The sequence below is a fragment of the Rhinopithecus bieti genome, unplaced genomic scaffold, assembly GCF_001698545.2.
Source record: "Rhinopithecus bieti isolate Rb0 unplaced genomic scaffold, ASM169854v2 scaffold_33066, whole genome shotgun sequence".
NCBI lineage: Eukaryota > Metazoa > Chordata > Mammalia > Primates > Cercopithecidae > Rhinopithecus > Rhinopithecus bieti.
Window position 1 is genome coordinate 1,648,421 of NW_016814098.1, and position 24,842 is coordinate 1,673,262.

At 48.4% G+C, this 24,842-nt stretch overlaps 1 protein-coding gene across 1 annotated transcript in view; it reads left to right on the forward strand.

The window, feature by feature from the left end:
- Positions 1 to 941: 941 nt before the first annotated feature.
- The window catches only part of BAG3 (BAG cochaperone 3), a 43,700-nt gene continuing 19,799 nt past the window's right edge, over positions 942 to 24,842 (forward strand). Inside the window, 4 exon segments of the mRNA XM_017849757.1 lie at positions 942 to 1,076; positions 14,245 to 15,013; positions 15,016 to 15,063; positions 15,066 to 15,154. Coding sequence (XP_017705246.1) covers positions 942 to 1,076; positions 14,245 to 15,013; positions 15,016 to 15,063; positions 15,066 to 15,154 — 1,041 coding nt within the window.

Below are 24,842 nucleotides of genomic sequence, written 5' to 3' on the forward strand. Positions count from 1 at the left end.
TTGAACTCAGGAGTTTGAGACCAGCCTGGGCCAACATGGTGAAACTCCATCACTACAAAATAATAATAATAATAATAATACAAAAATTAGCCAGACATGCTGGCGCATGCTTGTAGTCTCAGCTACTTCGGAGGCTGAGGTGGGAGGATTGATTGAACCCAGGAGGCAGAGGTTGCAGTGAGGCAAGATCACGCCATTGCACTCCAGTCTGGATGACAGAGCAAGACCCTGTCTCAAAAACAAACAACCAACAAAAAAAAGAGTCAATAAATGCCATCCAGAAAATGTCCTCACAGAAACATCCAGTATAATGTTTGACCAAATATCTAGGTACTGTGGCCAATTGGACACATAAAATTAACTATCACAGAAGCCTTAACGCCCCAACTAGAGTCTACCATTTTAGAAGGCATGGGTCAGCTCTTCCATGTCTTTGAAACCTTCCATGGAGCCTAGCTGAGGGATTATTGTCAGGAGGTGTTCAAGAAATCCCTGAAGAGGGCTGGGCGCGATGGCTCACACCTGTAATCCCAGCACTCTGGGAGGCCGAGGCAGGCGGATCATGAGGTCAGGAGTTTGAGACCAGCCTGATCAACATGGCAAAACCCCGTCTCTGGTAAAAATACAAAAATGAGCCGGGAGTGGTGGTGGGTGCCCGTAATCCTAGTCTACTTGGGAGGCTGAGGCAGGAGAATCGCTTGAAACCGGAAGGCAGAGGTTGCAGTGAGCTGAGATTGTACCCCTGCACTCCAGACTGGGCAACAAGAGTAAAATTCTGTCTCAAAAAAGAAAAAAAAAAAGAAAAGATGCTCAATTACACCCATCATAATAGAAATTCAAATTAAAAGCATAAGGGGAATATATCAGATTGGCAAAGATCAGAACATTAGTTAACACAGTCTGGCAAGATCGTGGAGCCTCTTTCCAGCCAGCGCCGAGCAATGGGCATCTCTTGGGACAACTGGTACAAGCACCGCAAGACTGGGGACAAGAGAAAGCACTACCACAGGAAGCAGAAGTATGAGTTGGGGTGTCTGGCTGCCAACACCAAGATTGGCCCCCACCGCATCCACACAGTCCGTGCGCGGGGAGGTAACAAGAAATGTGGTGCCCTGAGGCTGGGCATGGGGAATTTCTCCTGGGAGAAATTCCAGCACACCATACTGCCAGTGATACAAGTCCCACTATGTGCTGCCCCTGGGCTGCAAGAAGGGAGCCAAGCTGACTCCTGAGGAAGAAAACACTTTAAACAAAAAACGATCTAAAAAAATTCAGAAGAAATACAATGAAAGGGAAAAGAATGCCCAAATCAGCAGCCTCCTGGAGGAGACTGCAGGAGAAGTTCCAGCAGGGCAAGCTTCTTCATGCATCACATGAAGGCTGGGCAGTGTGGCCGAGCCCATGGCTATGTGCCAGAGGGCAAGGAGTTGGAGTTCTATCTCAGGAAAATCAAGGCCCGGAAAGGCAAATAAATCCTCATCCTTTCTGTCTTTGCCCATGGAATGAAGGTGTCTATTGTTCTGTAGAAAAAAAAAAAAAAAAAAAAAAAAAAATCATGGGCAACGTGCACTCCGAACACTGCTGGTACGAGGCTGACCTTCTCTGACCTCCTTGGAGACAAATTTGGCAAAATAACTTAAATTTTAAAATGCATTGGCCTGATGACGGAGCACTTCCACTTCCAGGTATTAATAGATCTACTCATATTTTCATGCAAAATGACCTGTGCACAAGAAAATATATTGCAGGCCAGGTACGGTGGCTCATGCCTGTAGTCCCAGCACTTTGGGAGGCTGAGGCAAGCGGATCATTCGAGGTCAGGAGTTTGAGACCAGCCTGGCCAATGGCGAAACCCATCTCTACTAAAAATACAAAAAAATGAGCCAGGCATGGTGGTGCATGCTGTAATCCTAGCTACTTGGGAGGCTGAGGCACGAGAATCACTTGAAGCCAGGAGGTAGAGGTTGCAGTAAGCCGAGATCACGCCACTGCACTCCAGCCTGAGTGACAGAGTGAGACCCTGTCTGTCTCTCTCTCTATGTATATATATATACACACACACACATTGCAGCATTGTTTGTAATAACAGAAGATTGGAAACTAAGTATCTATTAATAGGAGACCAGTTCAATAAATTAGAAAGTACTGTACAGTCACTTAAAGGAGTAAAGAGGCTCTGTGTGGAGTGATATGGAAAATTTCACAGGAACATTGTTAAGTAAAAAAAGGAAGGCAAATGCCAGTGCACATGGCTATCATTTTATGAGTAGGAAAAACGTGCACATATATGTTGGTAAACGAATATGAGACCCCTGGAAAAACACTCAGTAAACTGGAGACATTGGTTGCCTCTAGAGCAGGGAACTGGGAAGCTAGGGAGCATAGAGGAAAGGAAGTTTCTTTTTCTTTTTCTTTCTTTTTTCTTTTCTTTTCTTTTTTTTTTTTTTTTTTTGAGACAGAGTCTTGCTCTGTCACCCAAGCTGGAGTGCAGTAGCATGATCTTGGCTCACTGCAAGATCCTGGGTTCAAGTGATTCTCCTGCCTCAGCCTCCTGGGTTCAAGTGATTCTCCTGCCTCAGCCTCCCAAGGAGCTGGGATTACAGGTGCCTGCCACCATGCCAGGCTAATTTTTTTTTTTTTTTTTTTGTATTTTTAGTAGAGGTGGGGGTTTCACCATGTTGGCCAGGTTGGTCTTGAACTCCTGACCTCAGGTGATCAGCCCACCTTGGCCTCCCAAAGTGTAGGGATTACAGGTGTGAGCCACCAAGTCTGGCCGGGAGGTTTATTTTTCACCAAGTACCCGTTACGGGGTGAACTGTGAACCTCCCCCACCCCCGCCAAGTTATATGTTGAAGTCCTACCTCAGGACCTCAAAATTTGAGTGTATTTGGAAATAGTGTCATTGCAGACATAATTAGTTAAGATGAGGTCATACTGGATGGAGTAGGGTGGGCCCCAAATGTCCTTGTTGAAAAGGGAGAATTTGAGGTTAGGTGCAGTGGCTCATACCTGTAATCTTAGCATTTTGGGAGGCTGAGACAGGATAATCAGTTGAGCCTAGGAGTTCAAGACCAACGTGGGTAACACAGTGAGACCCCATCTCTATATAAGAAAGAAAAGGAGGCAGCGGGTATGGTGGCTCATGCCTGTAATTCCAACACTTTTGGAGGCCAAGGTGGGTGGATCACCTGAGGTCAGGGGTTTGAGACCAGCCTGGTCAATATGGCAAAATTCTGTCTCTACTAAAACTACAAAAATTAGCCGGGCATGGTGGCAGGTGCCTGTAATCCCAGCTACTGGGGAGGCTGAAGCACAAGAATTGCTTGAATGCGGGAGGTGGAAGTTGCAGTGAGCCGAGATCGCACCACTGCACTCCAGCCTGGGCGACGGAGTGAGACTCTGTCTCAAAAAAAAAAAAAAAAAAAAAAAAAAAAAAGAGGAATTTGGACCCAGGCAGGCATACAGGGAGAATGCCATGTGAAAATGAAAGCAAATTAGGATGATGCCCAGCAAACCACTAGAAGCTAAGTGAGGCATGGAACAGCGTTTTCGCTTGCAGCCCTTAGAAGGCACCAACCTTGCTGACACCTTGGCTTGGACTTCTAGAGTCCAGACCTGAGATAATACATGTCTGTTGTTCTAAGCCACTCAGTTCATGGTACTTTGTCCCAGCAGACCTAGTGAACTAATGCAGTCTCCTTTGGCACCTGGAGTTCTGTATCGTGTGTATATTACTGATTATTGATTTAAAATTTTTTCAACACAAATGTCTCCCTGAAGCCTTCCCAGATTCACTAGGCTGAGTTACTTGCTCTGTCTTTTCGGCTTCCGCAGCATTTTATCTGTATCTCTGCAACAGCATTTACCACGTTGTAATGTAAGTTAACTGTTCACAGGGTTCTTGACTCCACAAAATCATTAACTCCGGAGCACAGAGGCTGATCCTGTTTCATTCATCAGTGTAATCCCAGAGACTGGCATCAAATGCTTGTTGGAGTAAATAAACAAATGGGTAACCAGACATTTTTCACTTCCCTCCTACATTCGTATCATTATTTATTGGTTTTTTTGCTTGACAAGCTATCCATTCATTTATGTTTAGTCAGGGTGATATAATTGAAACCTGGCCTTAAAGAAGAAGTCAGGAACGAAGGGGGCAGCAGGGCCATGTTCTCTCTGGAAGACTCTAGACGAGAATCCTACCTGCCTCTTCCAGCTTCTGGAGGTTGCGGACAATCCTTGGTGCTCCTTGGCTTACGGGTGCATTGCTCCGATCTCTGCCTTCATTGTCACATGGTCCTTTCCCTGTATGTCTGTGTCTCTATATCAACATTTCCCTCTTTTTATTTTTATTTACTTATTATTTATTTATTTTTGAGACAGAGTCTTCCTCTGTCACCCAGGCTGAAGTGCAGTGGCGTGATCAAGGCTCACTGCAACCTGCGCCTCCAGGGTTCAAGCGATTCTCCTGCCTCAGCCTCCCCAGTAGCTGGGATTACAGGCATGAGCCACCACACCTGGCTAATTTTTTTTTTTTGTATTTTTAGTAGAGATCGGGTTTCACCATGTTGGTCAGGCTGGTCTGGAACTTCTGACCTCAAATGATCCACCCACCTTGGCCTCCCAAAGTGCTGGGATTACAGGCATGAGCCATCGTGCCCGGCCCCTCTTTTTATTTTTATTTTTTTGAGGCATAGGTCTCGCTGTGTCACCCAAGCTGGAGGGCAGTGGCATGATACTGGCCCACTGCAACCCCTGCCTCCCAGACTCAAGCTATCCTCCCACCTCAGCCTCCCAAGTAGCTGGGACTACGGGCTTGCACCACCACGCCCAGCTAATGTTTGCTTATTTTGTAGAGACAGGATTTCGACATGTTGCCCAGGCTGGTCTCAAACTCCTGGACTCCAGGGATCTGTCTGCCTTGGCCTCCCAAAGTCCTGGGATTACAGTTATGAACCGGTATCCTCTTGTTATGAGGACACCAGTCATTGGATTAAGGCCCACTCTAATCTAGTATGACCTCATCTTAATTTGATCACATCTGCAAAGTAAGGTCACATTCTGAGGTTGTGGGTGAACTTGCGGTGATACTATTCAATGCAATTCAGCTGTTCAGCTAGGACTCACCTGAAAAAGAGAGGCAGCAAGAGGTGGAGGGCTGTTTTGCCTTGTGGTTAAATACAGATTGCAGAATCAGCCAGACCTGGCTTCAAATCCTTGTTTTACCTGCTGGTCAGTTATGTGAGCTCAGGCAAGTTATTCAACATCTCCAAGCCTGTTTCCTCAACCACGCAGTGGGTTTAATAAAAGCCTGTGCTTCCTAGAGTTGCTGGGTAGATAAATGAGATCAGGACAGTGCCTGATATTAAAAAAAAAAACAAAAAACAAACAAACAATAAAAAAACCTGAGTGCCATTGCTCTCGCCTGTAATCCCAACACTTTGGGAGGCCAAGGCAGGTGGATCACTTGAGGTCAGCAGTTCAAGACTAGCCTGGCAAACATGGTGAAACCCCATCCCTACTAAAAATACAAAAATTAGCCAGTGTGGTGCCACACACCCATAATCCCAGCTACTCAGGAGGCAGAGGTTGCAGTGAGCTGAGATCCTACCACTGCACTCCAGCCTGGGCAACAAAGTGAGACTCCACCTCAAAAACTAAAAAGTAAAAAATAATTAGCTTTTAATGCTAGAGTCCCCAGTACCACGGTTCCTGCCATTCTTTCAGAGAAGAATGTAGAGAGTTAAATAGCTAAACAGGATGGTTTATGATTAAAGGCCTAGATGCTTGTTCCAGGATATACCTGCCACACAGGGTCAGAAAGCACAGGGTGACTGGGCCCAAGCAGGCACAGACTTTAACTTTTAATAACAGATGCAAAGTTAGTGCTGCAATCTAAACTCTGCAGCGAAGCCATATTGATTTCCCCCTCCACCTCCAGCAGGGCGTATTTATAGAGCTTATCATAGAAGTCTGCACAGTATAACCAGGCTGGATGTCTTGTATCCCCCTCAGTGCTAATACCTACTGCCTGTAGCCCTTCTCTCCCAATGCACTTGACCATCAGGACATTAGAGAGAGGCCATGGCTTTCATCCAGATGGCCCTGGCCTCCTTTTATCTGGGCTGCCCCTAGTGGAAGGGCCCCCCTGAGAGGGCATGGCTGGTGAAGGTGTGCATGACTGCACGTGCCGATCTCTCACAGCATCCCAAAGGCAAACAAAAATGACCTGGGATGACCAGCATTTTGCACAGATCAGGGAGAACTGGCTGTTCTCCTGTGCTGGCTCTTGTGTTCCATTAGAAATGGATTAAATCATCCAGACGCTGAAATCTTGTGGTCGACATTTTCATTTAAAACTCACCATTATAGCTGGGCTCGAGTCCTCTGTCTGTGACCTGTGCTATGAGTCAGCCAGGCCTGGGCACAGCATTGATAGGGCTGATTTATAATCTTCCACAGCAGTCAGCTGCGGCTCCTGTTTCCTCAGCATTGAGAAAAAATCATTTGCACAAAGCGTTGTTTCTCAATTCTAGCTTTTTACATTTTTTCCCTTGGTGACAAGTGGGACTAAGCCATTGATTCACTTATCATGTTTGAGTGCCTGGTTAATAGCGTGGGATCCAGCGTCAATTGCCGCAATTCAAATCACGCCTCCACAAATCAAGAGCCTTGTGTTAATGTCTCCAAACCTTAGTTGCTTCATCTGTAAAAGAGAGAATCATAATAACGCCTATCTAGAAGGCTGCTAAGAGGATTGTTCCAGGTTTGGTTCCTCAGGAAGCTGACTATGAGAGGCAGCAAGCTGGACTTTATTATGGAATTCTCCTAGGAGCAACACAGGAAGCAGGACTGCACAGAGGGAGAAGCTGAGCTGTGATGCAGTCCCAAAGAAAGCAGCAGTCAACCCCAGAGGGCGCTCTGGAGCCGGGGTAGCCCGTTAGCCCTATCCTGAGTTGGACCAAAGGGACTGAGCCTCTAAGGCCCTCCTCAGTAGATCAGTCACTGGATGCAGGTTGTCCCTGGAGGGAAGGGTGATCTTGGGCGAGGCAGTTTTCTTTAGCTGCATCAGTCCCCATAAAGCTGAGACTGGGCTTCCTACAGCATCCCCAACAGTCGGTGGAATAAATCCTTCATCCCTGAAAGTGGATCTGGGCAGCACACATCACAGCCTCTCCCATAAAAATTAAATGCAGTAATCCAAACAAAGCCTTTCACACAGTACCTGGCATGCAGTAAATGTTCAATAAATGGTAGCCATTACAATTATTGTTGCTTTAGTAACTACTGTCTGTCAGGCACCATGCTAGAGGTTGGGGACCCAGTGGTGATTGACAAGTCTGCTCCTGCCCTCACGAAACTCAATCCATGGACAAATTAGACCATCAGACAAGCAATTGCAATGCAGTGCAATTGACAGGGTGGCACGGGATATATAAGGGAGCATGTTATAAGTAAAATGTTTATTTAGAAACAGAATGCTTGTTCCCTGGTATGGCAAGGAAAAATTAGCATTTAGACAAAAAGTTTTTTTTTTAGCAAGGCAATTTTACTTTTTGCAGAAAGGGTGCTCCTTGCAAATGGAACAATGGCAAGAGCACACTTGAACAAAGGAGGGAAGTAATTTTTTTTTTTTTTGAGACGGAGTCTTGCTGTGTCGCCCAGGCTGGAGTGCAGTGGCCGGATCTCGGCTCACTGCAAGCTCCGCCTCCCGGGTTTATGCCATTCTCCTGCCTCAGCCTCCCAAGTAGCTGGGACTACAGGCGCCCGCCACCTCACCCGGCTAGTTTTTTGTATTTTTTAGTAGAGACGGGGTTTCACTGGGTTAGCCAGGATGGTCTCAATCTCCTGACCTCGTGATCCGCCCGTCTCGGCCTCCCAAAGTGCTGGGATTACAGGCTTGAGCCACTGCGCCCGGCCGGGAAGTAATTTTATCCTTTATGCAGTTTGTCTCTGCTACTGTGTCCTGTCTCTATTGGCTGGAGTGGGACCTCACAGTCTAAATTAAATCCGACTGGCTAATAATTTAAAACTTTCTTAAATAGGCGAAAGCAATAGAGAACAAAGGAAATGAGGAAGTTGCTTGCGAAAGGACTTAGAAAAGTAACAATATTTTTAAATAAGGAAGGGGCGTANGCCACCTCACCCGGCTAGTTTTTTGTATTTTTTAGTAGAGACGGGGTTTCACTGGGTTAGCCAGGATGGTCTCAATCTCCTGACCTCGTGATCCGCCCGTCTCGGCCTCCCAAAGTGCTGGGATTACAGGCTTGAGCCACTGCGCCCGGCCGGGAAGTAATTTTTATCCTTTATGCAGTTTGTCTCTGCTACTGTGTCCTGTCTCTATTGGCTGGAGTGGGACCTCACAGTCTAAATTAAATCCGACTGGCTAATAATTTAAAACTTTCTTAAATAGGCGAAAGCAATAGAGAACAAAGGAAATGAGGAAGTTGCTTGCGAAAGGACTTAGAAAAGTAACAATATTTTTAAATAAGGAAGGGGCGTAGGCTGTAAGCTGGAACGTGCCTTTGAGTACATCCAGCACAAACATCTTGATTAAAGTACAAGGACATAGACTGTACTTACTCTTTTTTCTTCTGAGACAGAGTCTTGCTCTGTCTCTCAGGCTGGAGTGCAGTGGTGTGATCTCGGCTCACTGCAAGCTCCGCCTCTCGGGTTCACGCCATTCTCCTGCCCCAGCCTCCCGAGTAGCTGGGACTACAGGCACCTACCACCACACCCAGCTAATTTTGTTTTTGTATTTTCAGTAGAGACGGGGTTTCGCCGTGTTAGCCAGGATGGTCTTGATCTCCTGATCTTGTGATCCACCTGCCTTGGCTTCCCAAAGTGTTGGGATTACAGGCGTGAGCCACCGCGCCTGGACGACTGTACTTACTCTTTTATATCTAATAGCTACATAGGACAAGGCTTAACAAAGAGTTATTAGCACAAAGCAAGGAGGCTTGAAGGAAGTTAGTCTTTAAAATAAACTTATTTTTAACATTGATGATTTATTCTTTAACAAGAAGGGAAGCTTTGAAGAGGGAACTTTTTACTTTCTACAGAGTACCTATTGGGTTGGTGCAAAAGTAATCACAGTTTTTGCCATAAAAGAAGGGACACATGACTCAGATCAGGAAGATGAAGAAGAGTGATGCCAAAGATAGTACCTGATGATAAGGGGGGTCAGCCAGGCAAAGAGAGTGGGAGGCCACTGGGTGTTGGAGAGAAGGGCTCTCCAGGTGGAGGAAGCAGGGTGGGCAGAGGCAAGGGCAGGTTGTATCAGCGCCTGCATGATGTGGTGCAGCAAGGCCAGCTAGAGTGCACACAAGGCTGAGGGGAGAAAGGTCTTGTGTACACCAAGCCAAGGAGTGTGGAGTCAGCAGAGAGGCATTAAAGAATTCTAGGCAGAGAAGGGGTAAGGCTTGTTTTGTGCTTCAAAGATCGCCCTGGCTACCATGTGGGCAATGAATTGGAGATGAACAAGATTAGAGGCTGGTTTACATGACCAACTGCTTATACACACACACACACACACAAAGATTAGAGGCTGGGAGATTCATCAGGAGGCTGTGTCAGGGTCCAGAGGACAGGCAAAGGTGACCTGGATGGGTTGGTGGCACTAAAGACAGATAGGAGTTCACAATCAAGGAATATCTAGGAGGTGGAATCCACAGATTTAAGGATAATTAAATGGGCCAGGCGTGGTGGCTCACACCTGGAATCTCAGCACTTTGGGAGGCCAAGGCAGGCGGATCACCAAAGATCAGGAGTTCAAGACCAGCCTGGCCAACATGGTGAAACCCTGTCTCTACTAAAAATACAAAAATTAGCTGGGCATGGTGGCAGGTGCCTGTAATCCCAGCTACTCGGGAGGCTGAGGCAGGAGAATCACCTGAGCCAGGGAGGCAGAGGTGGCAGTGAGCCGAGATCACGCCATTGCACTCCAACCTGGGAGACAGAACAAGTCTCAGAAAAAAAAAAAAAAAAAAAGGATAATTAAATAGTGAGGGGCAAAAGAAATTTAGGGTTATGCTTAAACTTCTGATCTGGGCAAATGAACTCCAGGAGGCCTAAAGAGGGATTGTCCGAGGGTCTGGAGAAGAGAAAAAGCCACCAAGGACCAGACATGATGCTCGGTATTCAACGTGGCTCGAAGCAGCTTCTTCCAGCCAGCTCTCCGAGACTTGTGTCTTTGTTTTAGACAAGCCCTGTGGAAGTCCCTAGTGGAGGATAACTGTTCTGTGTTGAGCAGGTCTATGCACACCTACCTCCAAAGGCTGAGGAAGCTGAGAAGCTGAAGAAAGAGGTGGACAAATCCAATTTCTCAGAAAGAAACACTTAATAGGGACTTACAAACACAAGCCATGTCCTAGATGGCTGCAAGACAAGATGGCGGATCCCTGCACTGTTACCCTCAAGTCCAAGGGCTTGTATACCATAGAGAATTCGCCACAGGCAGGATTTATAATAAGTATGTGTTTACAGTAACACCAACGTTATTTTGACCTAAGGGTAAGTATGTGAAAATGGAAATTTTAGAGGCATTCCTGGAACTGGGGTTCCTCAGAAGTGAACATGGCAGATGAGCATCCAAGATGGAGCTGCTTTAGCCTCCAGAGCAACTGTCAGAAGCAGCTATGTTAGTCCCAGAATAACCTGCTTCCTCCCTGCTGCTTCTTTCAGGGGAAAAATGGCCAACACCACTTTTGGTGTTTATTTGTTTGTTTGTTTATTGAGACAGAGTCTCGCTCTGTTGCCCAGGCTGGAGTGCAATGGCATGATCTCGGCTCACTGCAAACTCCGCCCCCCAGGTTCCAGCGATTTTCCTGCCCCAGCCTCCTGAGTACCTGAAATTACAGGCACCCGCCACCACGCCCAACTAATTTTTGTATTTTTAGTACAGACGGAGTTTCTCTATGTTGGCCAGGCTGGTCTCGAACTCCTTACCTCAAGTGATCCGCCTACCTCTGCCTCCCAAAGTGCTGGGATTACAGGCATGAACCACCACACCTGGCCTCTGTGTTTATTTAAACTGTAGTTATTTAAACCGTAGTGGAAAGCAAAGTGAGCAAGGAAGAAGATGGAAATAAAATTTCACTCTGGATTCAATCTTTGATAAACATCAACATTTTTTGAATATGGGCTCTGGGTTCAGGGCTGCAGATATAAGGAAGCATAAGACAGGCACTGACTCGTGAATTTGGGGGTCTAGTTCCTTCAACAGTAATATTTCCCATGGGAAATCAGTGCATTGACATTCAGGTTTACACACCAGTCTCTAACATGTTTGGTGACCTGCATCAGTCCCCGGGGCCTAATCACCGCTGGAGTTATTGGACTCCAAAGCGGATAAGCGTACTTTTGCAAGTGAGAATCATTCCGTTGGAAATGATAGGCAGGTCTCTCTAGCATTTCCTCCAGAAGGAGTAATCTGAGGGCAGGAAAGGGCAGAGGTATCGACTGGGGTTTGAGGATATTCTCTGATTCCGAGCTGAAAACTAGGCCCAGTATTAGCTCAAAAGTGTTTCTGGGGAAGGGAATGAGTCGGTGTGCCTAAAGATCTAAAATGTCACCTCCCAAACATTCTCTCTTTCTGGAACACAGTCTGTCTTTCCCAGGGGAATTGAGGTGCTCATTGACATTTGTTAAATAAAAGTTACAAGAGGTCACTGTTTTGGACTAAGCTCCTGCATTTGGCCTCAACAGACCCGACTAAAAATCAGAAAGGAGTCACTCATGCTAAAGTTTTACATCACCAAACCAAAACCAAGTTGTAATCTGACTTTCTGAGAAATCAGGAGAGATGATGGTCTAATTTCCCGAACAAGCTACTTTCGAATGAGGCGGGGGTGACAGGAGGTGGTTGGGGGCACCAACTCCATGCAGTCGAAAATCCCTGCATAGCTGGGGGAGGTGGCTCATGCCTGTAATCCCAGCACTTTGGGAAGCTGAGGCAGGTGGATCACTTGAGACCAGGAGTTTGAGACCAGTCTGGTCAACATGGCGAAACCCTGTCTACTAAATATACAAAATTTAGCTGGGCGTGGCGGTACACACCTATAATCCCAGCTACTCGAGAGGCTGAGGCAGGAGAATCACTTGAACCTGGGAGGTGGAGGTTACAGTGAGCTGAGATTGCGCCACTGCACTCCAGTCTGGGAGACAGAGCAAGACCCTGTCTCAAAAAAAAAAAAAAGAAAGAAAAGAAAACCCCTGCAAACTTTTTTTGTTTGTTTGTTTGTTTTTGAATTAGAGTCTGGCTCTGTCGCCCAGGCTGGAGTGCAGTGGCATGATCTTGGGCTCACTGCAACCTCCGCCTCCTGGGTTCAAGCGATTCTCCTGCCTCAGCCTCCCAAATAGCTGGATTACAGGTATCCACCACCACTCCCGGCTCATTTTTAGTAGAGTTGGGGTTTCACCATGTTGGCCAGGCTGGTGTCAAACTCCTGAGCTCAAGTGATCCACCGCTTGGCATCCCAAAGTGCTGGAATTACAGGTGTGAGCCACCATGCCCGGCCCCTGCATACTTTTGAATCTCCCAAAACTACCAATAGCCTACTGTTGACCGAAAGCCTTGCCAATAACATGAACAGTCAATTAACACATATGTTGTATGTTATATGTATTATACACTGTATTCTTGCAATAAAGTAAGCTAGAGAAAAGAGCATGTTATTAAGAAAATCATAAGGAAGAGATGTACATTTACTACTTAATAAGTGGAAGTGATCATCATAAACATCTTCGTCCTCGGCCGGGCGCGGTGGCTCAAGCCTGTAAATCCCGGCACTTTGGGAGGCCGCAGACGGGCCGGATCACGAGGTCCGGGAGATCCGAGACCATCCTGGCTAACCATGGTGAAATCCGCTCTACTAAAAATACAAAAAACTAGCCGGGCGCGTGGCGGGCGCCTGTAGTCCCAGCTACTCAGGACGTCTGAGGCAGGAAGAATGGCATAAACCCGGGAGGCGGAGCTTGCAGTGATGCTGAGATCCGGCCACTGCACTTCCAGCTGGGCGACACAGCGAGACTCCGCTCAAAAAAAAAAAAAAAAAAAAAAATCTTCCGTCCTCATTATCTTCATGTGGAGGCTGAGGAGGGGAAAGAAGAGGAGGGGTTGATTCTGCTGTCTCAGGGGTGGCAAGAAGTAGAAGAGGTGGAGGAGATGGAAGGGGAGACAGGAGAGGCAAGCCACACCGGTGGTAACTTTTATTGAAAAAAATCCATGTAATGGACCTGCTCAGTTCAAACCCATGTTAAGGGTCAAGTATAAGTAATCCCCCCCCCTGTATGTATTGTATAACCTGGTGATGACCAGTCCATTTCCTCTCTTTCTTTCTCTTTCTTTTAAAGAGACAGGGTCTTGCTCTGTCACTTAGGTCTGGCATGAAAAGCACAATCACAGCTCATGGCAGCTTTCAACTCCTGGGCTCAAATGAGCCTCCCACCTAAGCCTCCTGAGCAGCTGGGACTACAGGCATAAGCCCACTGCACCTGCTTATTTTTTGTTTTTGTGGAGATGGGGGTCTTACTGTATTGTTTCGGCTGGTCTCAAACCTCCTGGACTCAAGACGTCCTCCGGTTTTTGGCCTTCCGAATGCTGGGGTTAGCAGGTATGAGCCATGTGGCAAGCCCTCATCATTATTTCTCTATATTCGTGTCTCGCTGTCCCCTCCTTAACAAGGAAAGTAATTTGAAAACAACCAATCCCAGTCTTGGTTCTTTGCTTCTCTTTCTTCAGCCCTTCTCTGTCTGAATAAAATCAACCTCTTCTGTCTCAGCTTCATGGGAAGCAACGTTCTCTACATTTAAAGGAGGTGTTGCCCAATTCTAAATCACAAATAAAATTAAGATCTTTAATAACAGCAAAAGTTAAAAAATGAGAATCAGAGCAAGCAACAACGAACAGAAAAGATCTTTAAATGTGTTGCAATTTTCTCCTTTGACAGGTTAGCAAGTGCAATTGAATAAACCAAACAAAAAATGTCATGGTTGTTCGGTCTTGACTTCCCAAATGAGGGTCAAGATGTAAGACAGCAAGAACCAATTCAACCATAAAAAAGATCCGAACCCAAGAAAATGTGATTTTTTCTTTAAAGCTTTCACTGCAAACGAAAGTTATTTCTAGTCTAGAGATTAAAAGCCATCAGCTGAACAATCTGTCTTTTTTTCTTGAGTTTCCAAAGGAAGGCCAGGTGAGTTTTGCACTAACTTCCATTTCTCCCTGCTTCCTTCCTGGTGCAGATGAGCGTCCCCGCCGCTCTCCCGGACAGCCCTCATGGTTCCCGCTATCATATATGGGGGGTAACGGGGTGGGGGTGGGGGTGGAGAGATGGCTTTGTACAGCAAAAGAGGGGCGCGGCAACGGGGAGCACGGGCTTCAGCCCCAGGATCACTCAGTCCCGGCGCAAAGGAGGGGGAGAGGGCGAGTGCGAAAGCCCGAAACCCTCCCGGGCGCACGGAGTAAGCTCCAGCCAGCTCCCTACGGGCCCCACCCGCAGGCGGACCCCGAAAACGCGCCCGCGCCCGCCCCCCGGCGACTCCGCGGAAGCGCAACGAGACGCGGGGGGAGGAGCGGGAGAAGGTGGGGGAGGGGCGAAGCGGGCCGAGGCCCCGCCCCGGCCCCTCAGCCCCGCCGCGCCCGCGATTATAGCCGATGACTCAGTGGAGGAGCTCCGCGTCCAACCCCCTGGGCCGCGGCCAACTTCTCTGGAGCGAACCAGAGTTTCTAGCCGGCCAGTTGCTACCTCCCTTTATCGCCTCCTTCCCCTCTGGCACGAGGAGGCTATTTCCAGACATTCCACCCCTCTCTGGCCACGTCACCCCCACCGCCTTTTAATTCATAAAGGTGCCCGCAGCCGGCTTCCCGGAACACGTCGCGGGGAGAGGGGCCCCACGGCGGCGCCCGGGCAAAAGACTCCGGGCCCGGAGCCAGCGCCCACACCCGCGCCCCCGGGGGCGGACCCCGACCCACACATGAGCGACCAGCCACCCACTCGCATGATGCAGGTGGCGTCGGCAACTGTGACCGCGACCCCCTGCCCCCAGGCTGGGAGATCAAGATCGACCGCAGACCGGCTGGCCCTTCTTCGTGGACCACAACAGCCGCACCACGACGTGGAACGACCCGCGCGTGCCCTCCGAGGGCCCCAAGGTGAGCTGGGCCCGCGGCCCGCCCTGGTCGGCGGCGCCACCTCGACGGCAGGCGGCGGGGAGTGGGTTGGGCCGGGGGGACGCGAGGCGGCGGGGCCTGCGGTGGGCGAAGGCCCCTTGCGGGCGGACACCGGCTCCGCGCCCCGCCACACACTCCGGCTGCGCCCGGACGAGTCCCCGCTCCGGACCCGCCCTTTACAGGAGTCGGGGCGAAAGGAGGCCCCGCGATCCGGTGGCCCGGGAAGCGACCCCGCAGTGGCTCCGGTGCCGTCCACGGCTCGACTCAGGGCGGAGGGCCCCGTGTCCCGCGCTGGCCTCGCGCTCCCGGGCTCAGAGTGGGGCGGCCGGCCTGGTCAGCTCCGGAGGGTCCGGCCCGCCGCGTCCCCTGCTGCCGGCTCGGCCTCCGGTCCCGGAACCCGCGGCGCACCCCGCTGACCGCGGACTCGAGGGGGACACTCGCAAGCTTGGATGGTGGTTTTTGGGTGGAATTTTACCGCTCAAGCTCTCCAACTTGGTTGAGGGGTATCTTGACTGCTGTCCCATCTTAGGCACCCAATGACTCAGGAGGCTGGTGTCAAAACATTCATATATATGTGCGCGCGCGCGCGCGCGTGTGTATTTTAAATTAAAATTGTATTATTGTTTGAAAGTGCTTTCAATACAAATGTATCCTACTATGACTTGTAAAATATAAAAGAGGGTGCACTTCTCCCCAGCAGTTTCTAAACTAGAGATCTGAGACTTACAGTTGGCCATTGCCTTACCACATTGCCTCACACTGGAGAGAAAAAGAATGATACGTGTATATTTATAATGGCATTCGCTTCCTGCCTTGTTATGGTATTAAAATACTTAGGATTTGTTACCAGTACACAAATAACTGAGTAATGATACTCTTGGGAATACAGCAGAAGTATGTCTCATTTACATATATGCAATGATATATACTTCTTAATCCCCAAGAGCATGAAATTTGAAAACGTAAATTTGGAATGAGTCTGTTCATTTTCAAAAATCATAGTTATACTATTCGTTCAATTTTATATAAATTTGAGCTTTCAAAATAAAAGTTTTAAAATAAATATGTTATACTTAAAGCGTAATTGTTACTACCGTCTGGGCAAGATAAAAGCAGCAAAGAGCTGGTAAATTATTTTGAAGATTTAAAACTCACCAAATTAAAACACTTTGTAACCCATTATTTTAGAAGAGAGACCTGTATTATTTCCCTTCATTTTAATGCACGTTTTGTTTTAACAATATTGATGAAACTCCGGTGCCCAACAGTGAGACGGTGTACAGGCAGCAGTTTACATTTACGAGAGATTACTTGTATATTTATTCTTGAAAATTAATACAAGAGGCTGTAATTAGCTGGGGTGGGCACAGTTGCATATACCTTTTTGTGTGTCTGTTCAATACATTTTTGGGTGAAACCGACACTCATTTCAAACCACCTTTCTTAGGAGTCTGTGTGGATGTACCTGATCTTTAGTGTGGTTTGCAACTATCATTTTGAGGCCTTCCTCCTGTGGACATAGGGACAGTGGTATCTGCTGGCAGCCTTTGTTGTGAGTGAAGATCAAGTTTGAACATAAACATTCCCAGCACTTTGTTCTCAGCATGAAACTTACCCAGCAAGTTGAGATATTCCTGTACCCACGTGGTGCATGGGTTAGACTGTGGTTTCATAAACCTTACTAAAAGAAAAAAATCAAGTTTAGTTGCCATTATTCTTCTCAATAAATAAAAAGTAAGAACTACTACATCAGAAGTCTGATGCTGGAAAGGTTTCTTTGAAAATTTCATAGTCAAAAATTTTAAGTTGAAAGGCCCTTGAAGATCTCTTAGTTAGTTAGAAGATCTCTTATTTTCTGAAAAACCCGGAGAGTTCAGGTGTGACTTTGAAGGTCATCCAGCTAGTACCAATTACAGGGAGAGAACTAATGTCAGGAAAGTCCTAGTAAGAGGCAGTGTGTCTGTTCAGAATTTGGAAGTGAATGTTGTGTGAAACTGAAACATGCAGGCTGGAATACCTGATTATCTTTGTGCCCTCCTGGCCACCAAGTTATTGGGTCACTGACCTCTGTGCTGTGGTTGCTTGGATTTTGATGGGACGTGATCAACTCAAGGAAAGAGTTCTCTTTACCAAGTGAATGACTTGAGACTTGTCAGCATGGCACCAAAACTTAAGGAGAAAACTAACATTCAGCCCATTAGCTGTTTGTGCTTCATGGTTTTCAATCCTGTGCTTTGATGCACACAATATCTGGTTGCACTTGTGTGAATTACACCTTGCTGGAGATAAATGTAGTGGAGAATCCTAGAATATCATTTTGTATTTGGAACGGGCTTCTCAATGCATAATGAGAAAAGGGCCCTTGCGTAAAACAAAGGGTGATTTTGGAGGAGCTGAGCTGAGGCCCGTGTAAGCATCATCATCTTCAAGAGGAAATGCTGTCAATCAGTAAAAAGCTGTTCATTGCGCATGAGGAGCTCAAGAGACGACCTCTCTTTTGGGGGAGGACTCAGCTTCAGGATGTTTAAAATTTAACCACTTTAGTAAGAAAATGGAAAGAAAAGACTAGACCTTTGTATTTAGTCTTCTACTGCCATCTTGCAGTTGATCCTCTGCCTTCTCCTGAAGTGGTTAGGACAACTCCCTGTTTTCACAGAGGGGCAGAGCGAAAGCAAGTGTCTTCTGTCATTGCTGAAGCAGGATGGCTGCCAGCAAAGATGTTGTGCTTCATGCAGTCCCATTCTAAGCAGCTGGGCCTCCCCACCTGCAGTCTTCCTGGAGTTTGATTTTCTGCACACTTGGGCTTCCCACTAATTTGGCAAGTTCATACCAGTACAGGCCCCTTTCTGGCAGAGGTTGGCATTCAGTGCTGGTGCAGCCACTCCTCCAGGCTCCTCCCTGAATAAACAGAACAGAGGCTGGATATTCTGGAATGCTGTTCCCGCCAGGCCTCCTTGGGATGAGAGGGCGACTTTTCTCCCTCATGGAGCGGGGCCGCTCTAGCTCTATGGATCTTGTGGGTTACCAGCCTGGCAGTCTCCAGGGACTGTTAAGAACACAGATTGTGGCTGGGCGCGGTGGCTCAAGCCTGTAATCCCAGCACTTTGGGAGGCCAAGACGGGCGGATCACGAGGTCAGGAGATCAAGACCATCCTGGCTAACACGGTGAAACCCTGTCTCTACTAAAAAAATACCAAAAATTAGCCGGGCGAGCGAGGTGGCGGGCGCCTGTAGTCCCAGCTACTCGGGGAGGCTGAGGTGAGAGAATGGCGTAAACCCGGGAGGCGGAGCTTGGCTGTGCAGTGAGCTGAGATCCGGCCACTTGTACTCCAGCCTGGTCGACAGCAGCGAGACTCGTGTCTCAAAAAAAAAAAAAAAAAAAAAAAACACAGATTGAGGCTAGTTGTCTCATTCACTCTCCCTGCCTCCCAACCGCCATGTTCAAATCTGAATTGCTCAGTGTGAAGAGCGCGTCCATAAAACTTTTTTGGTGGTTCTGGTTCTGCTGCACTGGCAGTGGGAGGCACGGATGGCCAGTGATCCCATTTTGGGGAGGACGAGCTGCGGCTTAGTGCCTCCTGAATATCTAACCTGCAGAGCATTTTCCTGAGCCTCCATTTTCCTTCTTGGGGAAACTCCCTGGGTACCCGGGCTTCTGGAGGTGTGAATATGGGGGTGACATGGGAAGAGAGCAGAGACAGCACGGTGCAAAATCTGGCAGGGTGGCTGGCAGTGCGAGAGTGGGGAGGTGGTCCAGAGACCCTCCTAGACCCCAGGAAGAAGCAAGCCAGAGCCTTTTCTTTCTGTCTTGCCCACCTGGCAGAATCTCACCATAATCATTTAACAGATTATACTCAGGCACTGTGAGAGGGAGGTAGAAATATCCTTTCAGATAACACTGGAAATGTTTCAAGTTATGATTGAAATAGAGAGACCCATTATTCTGCTTAAAGTTCAGCAGAGCCTCCTGAATTTTCTTAAAGATGAGATTGTTTTACTCTTTCCAGATCGATTGCAAGCTGTTACGCCTCTTAGCAGAGGCAGAGCACAATCAGGAAGTGAGTGGCCATTCTCTCCTTCGTATTTCCAGCAAGTTGCGGTTATGTCTGAGCAAGTTCCTGTGCAACTGCATGGAAGTGATTTGCTGGGGAGCAGATGAAGAGCATGGCCAGTGCCTTGGAGCCCAGCTCATCCAGGACTTTCATTTTCCCCTCTAAAGAACAGCCTGTGTTGTTCACATGAGAACCAACTGCACCTCCGAGAACATCATTTGTCCCGTTTTGTAGGGTAGATTTGCCCTTTATGAGGGTGGAGCCTGTACACAGTACCTGTGGCAGCTTTGACTTTAGCCAGGGCTGGGAAGGCTTAACTGTTGGATGCTATCAGGGCTGCTTGTGAGTCAGAAAGCTTCATACCACCCATGAGGCTTGCTTAGTCCTGTCCTCGTTTCTGGAATGACACACAGTCATCTTATATAAACCACTCTACGTGTTTATTACTTTCTATTGACATTTCAAAATGATGTTCTGATGTTTATCATCCAAAGTAGAAAACCATTCATCATCCAGACCTACTCTTTCTCCTTTAAGTTTTGCTGTTTTAATATTGCTCTTAAATGCTTAAGAGAGCTTACGTAAGAAACTGAAGACAAAGGCCTTGCTTATTAGGATCTTTGAGATCCTCTGGCACTGACCAACATGAGTGAGCCCCGTGTCACACTTGACAGTGTTCTTCTCCAGCCCCTCCCGGGCTCCCTTTTGTTGTGAATCAGGTACACACCCCTGATCTGCTTCTGCCTCAGAGCATAGACTCAGCTGGCCTTCTTGGTTTTTTTTTGTTTTTTGTTTTTGTTTTTGTTTTTTCTGAGACTGAGTCACACTCTGTCTCCTAGGCTGGAGTGCAGTGGTGTGATCTTGGCTCACTGCAACCTCCTCTTCCTGGGTTCAAGTGATTCTCCTGCCTCAGCCTCCCAGGTAGCTGGGATTATAGGTGAGCACCACCATGCCCATCAGCCGGCTTTCTGAGGCAGGCTCCAGAGCCCCTCGTTTTGCAGGTGCAGGATTCATCTGTATGCATCATGTGGCACATGTGATACCATGTGAGGTATCTGGTGTTACTAAGTTGTCACGTATTTCGATGAATATATCTTTGGGACCTTGGCTGCTTTTTAGGAAGCCAGGCAGCTTACAAAAGCTTAGGAGGAACTTGGGGAGAGAGGAATGAATGTAGTATTTTTCTGTCTGTCAACACACTTACATATATGTGCCAGATATGAGTGGATGCTTTTGGTAGCCTTATCTCTAAATCCTCACCAGCTCTCTGAAGTAGAAACTATGAGGTGTCTTACGCATGGAACAGCAGACTTGGAGAGGCAGTGTGCCTGGCCTGTGATAAACAGAAAGACTTCTGTGGCTTTACCCCCCCACCTGGGTTCCTGAAGGAGTGACAGACAGACTTGCCTTTAGTGGGCCTGGCTGCTTTATACTCCACAGGCACAGCTTGAGATGATAAACAGCCTTGAGTCCGTCTTTGTACAGTTAATCAGGAATGTTGACCTGTTTCTTGAACCTGGGTCTGGATTTAGGAGATGGGCCTGACTCTTTACTCACTCCTTCACCCCATCTGAAATTCACTGGGTGCCCACAGTGTGCGAGTCACAGTGTTAAATGCCATATAGAGGACAAGTCTACCCACTTTGAGGCCGTTCTCCACAAAACATGTCCTGCCTCTCCCTGGTCCGGAGCAGGCTGTCTCTCCTCTGGACCCCATATTATTTTAATTTGAATATTTTTTCCTAAGCTCTGCACTTTCTGGCTTTGCCTTGGGGTCACACCCCGTTAAGAGTTCTGGGGCAGAGTCTGTGTGTTTCATCTCTGCCTCTTGATACCTGGCAGGGTCCCCAGGCTCAGAAAAGATCGCAAGAGTGGTTGCGGAGAAGGGTAGAACACGGGCCTGCCTGGAGCGCGAAGGCAGTTACAGAAGAGCTGCTCGGAAAGGGTGCAGGTGTGTCCTGGGAAGCCTCCCATTGGTTCCTAAGAACTGCAGAGTTGTCCTGGGCTCCTGAAGGTCCCCAGAGGCCTGCTCCTTTTTGTCACTTTGTGAATGGCCTTCTCTGCACAGAGGACTTCAGTATTGATTCCCTAAGTTCATCCTTACAGGTCTGGAGAAGATCTTTTTTGTTTCTCCCAATGACACAGCATCTTCCAGCAGGGCTGGAGAGGCTGGTAGCTGGCAGCAGCCAGACCGCGCTTCATTAGCTGCACAGAGAGCAGCCCCTGGCACTGTGAAAGGAGTCTCTTAAAATTTTTTTTTCCTGTGGCTGGCAGTAAGATCAGACACAGCATACGTGAAGCTTCTTATTCACTGTCAATTCAGAAAAGCCTAGAATCGCAGAGTGCCGGCTCTGTGCGTCAGGAGCCTGTAAACAGCTTGGTCGTCCAAGAGCTCCCAGCACAGGGCTATGCCCCAGTGAACTGGGGAGACTTTTTACGGAAAATTCCTTAGCATTCAGTTGGAGAACAAACGTTTCCTGTTTTAAAGTATCTTCCTCAGTGTTTATTAAAGTAGAATTATATATTTTTTTCAGTTATTTAAAAAAAATTCTTCCTTGACATTGAATGAATGAATAAATGAATGGATGGTTTAAAAATCCACACAGTGGGAGAATGGGAGGCGCCTCCATGTGCAGAAGAAAAGCCAGCCGCTTCGCTGGCCCACCCTTTCAGGGTCAGTTCAGACCCCCAGCATCCCAGTGGGGTTCGCACTCCTTCCTGGGTTGGATGGGGTCTTCCCCGGTTCTGACTGCTCCATGCTGGGCGTCCCTGCCGTCTTGGGGCTGTGGTGACTCAGAATTAAGCTGAGTGCTCTCACTCTCGTGTGCCCTGCCTGGCTGGCCGGATGACTCAGCATGGAGTGCTGGCTCCCTGACCCAGAGTACACTTGAACTGAATGTTCCAGGTCTGAGCCTCAGCCCAGTGTGGCTGGGCGAAATGGAAGCCTTTCTCTCCTGCTGCATTTTACCCCAGGAAGGTGAAGGTTTTGGAGATGTTAGTGACACATGGATATTGTCACAGTGTACAGCTGTGACAGGAGTAGCAGAAAGATTAGCATCTACCTGGCCCTACCATCAGACAAACCTGAGTTCTGGAGATCTTAGGCAAAGCATTTACCCTCCCTGAGCCTCAATCTCCCCTTCTGTGAAGTGGGCATAGCAGTGCTCTTGGGAGAATCAAGGAAGATGGTGCATGGGAGGTAAACTCCCCAAAACCTGAAGTGATGCATGCGTGGAACCCCCGGAAACATTTGCAGCCTGCTCTGTGGAGTAGAAGTGTGTTTGTGGATAGATGTGTGACCTCTCCACACAGTAGACTCACCTGGCTGTCTGTGGGCCTTTCAGCTCTCAGGCCAGGGGTCTTGTTTCTTAGAAGCAAGGCCTCCTCTTACCCCTTTGTATGGAGTGCAGCTGACTCACCCCACTAGTGTCCAAGTGGCCCTCGGAGCCCTCCCTGGGGCTTCCCGTGCCCCTTGTGAGTGGAGGATGTAGAGGAACAGTAACAGATGAAGCTGTGGGGCCTTCCGGAGCCTTGACCCGGCTGCCAACCCCCGCCCCATGCGTCCGTAGATGCATCTCCCCATCCTCTGCCCGAGACAGGCTGGGGCCTTGTTTCCTGCACTGTGCTGTGGAGAGCGCTGGCTTTACTCCGCCTCAGCTTCTCAAGGGGAGGGTCTCCCTCAGCCGTGTCTGTGCAGCCCCAAAGTACCAGGCAGGAGCTAGGAGCGCAGTCTGTGAGGGGAGACGTCAGCCCACCTTACTGAGGGGCCGATTACCTGCACAGCTGTTCTGGACCCAGCTCTCAGGGGTGTAAATGTCACCGCAGACGGAAGGAAGGAGGAGTTTTCCAAGTGCCACCACCCTCTTCTGGGGGGTGTGGCTGCTGTGGGCCAAATGCTTGAGAAGCCACTGCAGGTGGGAGCAGAGCCCCCCCGGGACTCAAGAGTCTCACCGTCCATCAGAGAGGGTCCCCTTGCCTGCACGGCAGCTGATGAACTGAGGATGTTTTTCTTTTGGAAATTGTATTTTGTACAGAATACACGTCTGCTGATGTCCTGTACGCTGATACCTAACAGACACTTGTAGGTCTTGTCTGGAGGGTGGACTTGCCAGGTGGCTGACCATTACATGTAGCATGGAAATGTAGCAGATGATGAGAGAGGCCCTTTTCCTTGGCTCTGTCTCAATTCAGGGTTTGCTTCCTGAGATGGAAATTTCAGGTACTTTCCGTCTGTGATTTGTGACTTTGGATTGATTAAAGCAGGTGGCTCTGCTCTTTTTTTTTTTTTCCCTAAAGAAGAGGTAGGTAGTTTCTAACATGCCCTGAAGCTAAATTTTGTGTGACCTTGGGCCACATTCCAGTTCCTACCTCTGCCACATGGAACCCGTGAGGTAGGCTGCAGGGCTGGGGCTGCGGGGAGCCTGGATGCTGACTTGAGTGCCCCCAGCAGGGGAAATACCAGCAGCTGTGGATGGTGCCTGGCCTGGGGATGACTGACGTGTGCCCTGGTGAGGGGCCATCGAGGATGTTGAGGAGATGCCAGCAGATGTTCTGCTCCCAGGCGGACCCTTCTGTGCCCCAGCCTGGCCTGGCTTTTCTCCCTAGGCCTCAGGGAGGTGTGTCAAGGAGCCACAGTCAGTGCACTTGGGTGCCCTGCTCAGTCAGGAGTTTGTCTGCAGAGCAGACCTCTTCCCCAGACCAGCAGCCAGGCCTGTTGGAGAGGCGGGTAGTTTAGGGCTCAGGTCCCTAGAGTTGTCTTTGGCTCTTTGCTTCCAGGTTGTGAAACTTTAGGTATAGTCTTCAGCAGAGAAAGTGACATCCTTGCTAATTAGTCCCCTTAAGACTCTCAGATAAAGGGGCTTCTAATTCTGACCGTCTTACTACCAACTTGGTGAGACAGACTAAAAAATTAGGCTTTGTTGAACTGGGTGCGGTGGCTCACACCTGTAATCCCAGCACTTTGGGAGGCCGAGGCAGGCAGATCACTTGAGCCCGGGAGTTCAGAGCAGCCTGGGCCCCATAGCGAGACCTTGTCTCTAAAATAAATAAATAAATAAATATATTTTTTAAAAAAGAATTAGGCTTTTTAAACAGTAAGCCCAACCAGCTAGTGCTGAAGAAAAGCTGAGTCCATCAATTACTATTTGTGGAATAAAGAAACGCAATTGTGGCTGGGCACGGTGGCTCACGCCTGTAATCCCAGCACTTTGGGAGGCTGAAGCAGGAAGATCACTTGAGATCAGGAGTTCGAGACCATCCCGGCCAACATGGTGAAACCCCATCTCTACTAAAAATACAAAATTAGCTGGGCGTGGTGGCCCATGCCTGTAATCTCAGCTACTCAGGAGGCTGAGGCAGGAGAATCGCTTGAACCTGGGAGGCAGAGGTTGTGGTGAGCCGAGATCATGCCATTGCACTCCAGTCTGGGCAACAAGAGCGAATCTTCATCTCAAAACAAAATTAGCTGGGCATGGTGGCAAGTGCCTGTAATCCCAGCTACTTGGGAGGCTGAGGCATGAGAATTGCTTGAACTCGGGAGGCGGAGGTTGCAGTGAGCTGAGATCGTGCCATTGCACTCCGGCCTGGGCAACAGAGTGAGACTCAGTCTCCAAAAAAAA